The sequence below is a fragment of the Sinocyclocheilus anshuiensis genome, unplaced genomic scaffold, assembly GCF_001515605.1.
Source record: "Sinocyclocheilus anshuiensis isolate Anshui unplaced genomic scaffold, SAMN03320099.WGS_v1.1 scaffold105, whole genome shotgun sequence".
NCBI classification, from domain to species: domain Eukaryota; kingdom Metazoa; phylum Chordata; class Actinopteri; order Cypriniformes; family Cyprinidae; genus Sinocyclocheilus; species Sinocyclocheilus anshuiensis.
The window spans coordinates 50,526-54,003 of NW_015537942.1; the positions used below are offsets into that span (position 1 = coordinate 50,526).

Sequence of the window (3,478 nt, forward strand, 5' to 3'; positions counted from 1 at the left end):
TTTTTCGGCAGCCGAAATTTCTGTGTATCTCTAATTATTGGCGACATCAGAAATTGATATTATATAATAGATGTTTTTTTTGAACATTTTAGCAATTTAAAAATATTAAAAAAGGATTTTTTACATGGCACCCCGGTTGGGAAACACTGTTCTAAATAATGCCGCGAGTGGGGCTGGAGGAAGTGACGTCGCCTGCGTCTGCGCAGTGCGACCTGATGCAGCTCCTGAAGCAAGACACAGGAAACAGAAATACTGCAAAATAATAATAATAACGTGACTAAACGAGACGAAATAATGTTATAACATTTCGTTTCGTCTCGTTTTGGTCAATGAAAATGAAGAGACATTTTAGCATAGTTTTTATTTTGTAAACCACATTTAGTCTCGTTTTTATTCGTCAACAATATTGCATTATACATTTAATTATAGTCATCGTCACATGACCAGCATTTACGTTGCGTCTCGTCTCGTTTTCGTCACGTGGTAAAGGTTCGTTGACGACGATATTTAGTCATAATTTTCGTTGACGAAAGCAATACTACCGCCCACCACCATTATAAAGCTTGGAAGAGCAAGGAACATTTTTAATATAACTCCGATTGGATTCGTCTGAAAGAAGAAAGTCATATACACCTAGGATGCCTTGAGGGTGAGTAAAACACAGGCTAATTTTCATTTTTGGGTGAACTATCCCTTTAATAATCAATTAGAAAACACTGTTGTACAAATATTTCAGCTGCACATAAGCCAATTGTGTCATTTGTTAGACTGTTTCGACTTCAATTTGTTGTCCAAATATAAACATTTACAGGCGGCTGTAATTCAAACTTGTTTTCTTGACAGATTTATTCAAACATACATTAAATAATGAAGATAACTGGTCAAGTCAAAATATAGTGATATGTAATCTAGTTGTCAACTATTTTGATAATTGTCAAAATAGATTTCTTCTCTAGAGTTATTTTTATATCTGATGATCCAGTTTTTGGACACTGAATGTCTTTCCTGAGGTAAATGTGACGTTACGTGACATTATTGATCTCAAGCTGTTTGATTGATGTTTTGATAAAACACTGATTGATCGATTCCATGATTCGTAATTGATTTCAGTAAGTTATTCTGTTTCTTCTGATGTTCATTCATGTTTATTTGCTAGTAATAAAGAAGAAGAGATGATCGCTTCATATCGGTTTCAGCCCTCCAAAACTATTTTGGGCAAAGACTGAAAATTGCTGTTTTAACCAAATATTTTCTGTTGTTGAAATTGTGGTGTATCACAATCTAATCATTCCTCTGAGCGAGTTGCCTTTAGCGATTAACCAATTAGCAAACTCTTTGTAAATCCTTTGATTTGGAGGTGTGAGGCTGATATGCTGAACCAAATGATTTTTGACACAGTTGACTTCAACTTGACTTCCAAGTCCTTTACTCTTCAGGTATCATTCAGAACGAGTTACAAGCTAAAGGGGCATAAAATGCTGCATAGGAACGATTAGCTAAAATCATTCACTTCAAGGGAAACACAAACTGCATGTCAAACAGCATTTCTTAAAGTGCCCCTATTATGGATTTTTGAAAATGAGCTTTCATGCAGTGTGTAACACAGCTCTAAGAGAATGAAAACATCCTGCCAGCTTTTAAATCTGAAAGTGCACCGTGTATAAAGTTATTGTCTCTCAAAAGAAAGAGTCGACTCTGAATCATTGAAACGAGTCGTTTTTAAAACGAATCCCAAGCCGTTTCATGTTGACGTCAACATGAAACATTAGCATATTGCCCGCCCACTTGTTGGTCTTTTCGCGTTGGTCTGAATGAAAATGCAAATTCATTCTTTGCCACTAGGTGCCGCTTTTAGAGCGTAGAAATAAACGCTGTACATAAAGCAGCACTGCTCACAAACGCTGCTTTATCAGGCATTACAGGCTAGATGAAATGAAAATGAGACCAATCGGACCAATCACCGCCGATTAGCGTCAAGTAAGGGAGGGGTTTGGAAAAATGAATCGCTGAGCAAATAAGGTAAAAATAAATGCATATTATAAGACAATGAAAGTGTTTTTTGACCTTGCATGCATGTCAACCAAACCAAAATATGAACCTTTCATAACCCATAATAGGGGCACTTTAAGTATAATTTACTTTATGTCTCCTGAGCTGTTTATAATCAAATCTCATGTTCCGCCATTTGTATTTGAGCTGCAATTTTCCATCTTGTTCCTCCGTGGGAGTGTTTTTTTTGGAACACTTGATGATTCCCTTAATACTTCCATGTGATATTAAGCACACTGTTCCCTTCTCTAAAAGGAAAAACTAATTAACATTTAATACAACATCTAAATCAATCAATATGAACCTTTCATTACCTATAATAGGGGCACTTTAATCAGATTCTGCTCACATTTAATGCAAAAGTGATGCCCCACAACAAAACTCCTTGTGGATTTTGTAATTTGATATGCAGTGTTTGTGAAGCACTCTCTGGTTTTGGATGGTTAATATGTAAGATTGGGCTTGGATTCCAGTGTGGGCGGGGCTAAAGGAGAGCGTGCCGTGCCTGATTAGGACACACACTCATATGAACATGGAAGAGAAAGAGAAAGTCCAGACCCGTTTCCATCTTTCCGTCCACAGCGGCCGGTCCGTCCAGCACCAGACTCTTGATCTGCAGGAATTCGTCCGGTTCATCGCCGCCAACCACAGTGAAGCCGAAGCCTCGCCGGCTCTTCAGCAGCTTAGTGCTTATGAAGGAGCCCTTGAGTTCGGCTGGATTACGGGTAAAGAATGGCTTTCCTCCTGCTCACACACACACACACACACACACACACACCGAGTTACTCATTATTCAGTCGTGTCATTACAAATGCTCATTGAGTCAGTGTGAGTGAAGTCTCACGCCTGGGGCCCGGGGCCTGAGGGGCCGATGGACTGCTTTGAAGGTCTCTGTATGTCTCCAGATGACTGGGCACATAAGAGCTGATTGCAGCGCCGGCAGACGAGTGCTCCTCTATCCATTCTGACACGAACAACAACACAAACAGAACAGAAACGAACAAAAAACTATAAAAATCATTAAGAAGCACTGCATCAATGTCCAATAGAAAAAAAATCTAACTTTTTGTTACACACACACACACACACACACACACACACACACACACACACACACACATATATTGCATTGCCGGTGTCACAATTCGCATTCATATACGTAGATCACACACTCCTCCTGCTGGCCATATTATGAACTGATGTGTAACTCAGTTGACTGTGAAAACTGATCTGAAATTAGTCCCTTCATTAAATATTTAATTCAGACAGAAATTTAATTACTAAAACATTCATAAATGTGTCCACTGTATTTATACACAAAGGTTTTTACTGTTAATTGTTCTTTTTTTAAGTTTTATTTAGTTTTCCATAAAAAAACATTCTTAAAATAATTTATTTCAAAATAATTATGAAATGCATCAGCTGTTGT

General features: G+C 37.9%; 1 protein-coding gene across 6 annotated transcripts in view; it reads right to left on the minus strand.

Moving 5' to 3' along the window:
- Positions 1–2,082: 2,082 nt before the first annotated feature.
- Positions 2,083–3,478, minus strand: part of LOC107663758 (membrane-associated guanylate kinase, WW and PDZ domain-containing protein 1-like) — a 23,058-nt gene continuing 21,662 nt past the window's right edge. For all 6 annotated transcript variants that reach the window (XM_016454110.1, XM_016454106.1, XM_016454087.1 and 3 more), the window contains exons 8-10: positions 2,894–3,013; positions 2,354–2,793; positions 2,083–2,098 (exon numbers count right to left, since the gene is read on the minus strand). In XM_016454110.1, the coding sequence (XP_016309596.1) occupies positions 2,534–2,793; positions 2,894–3,013 (380 nt within the window). In that variant the 3' untranslated portion in view covers positions 2,083–2,098; positions 2,354–2,533. The remainder of the gene's footprint in view (positions 2,099–2,353; positions 2,794–2,893; positions 3,014–3,478) is intronic.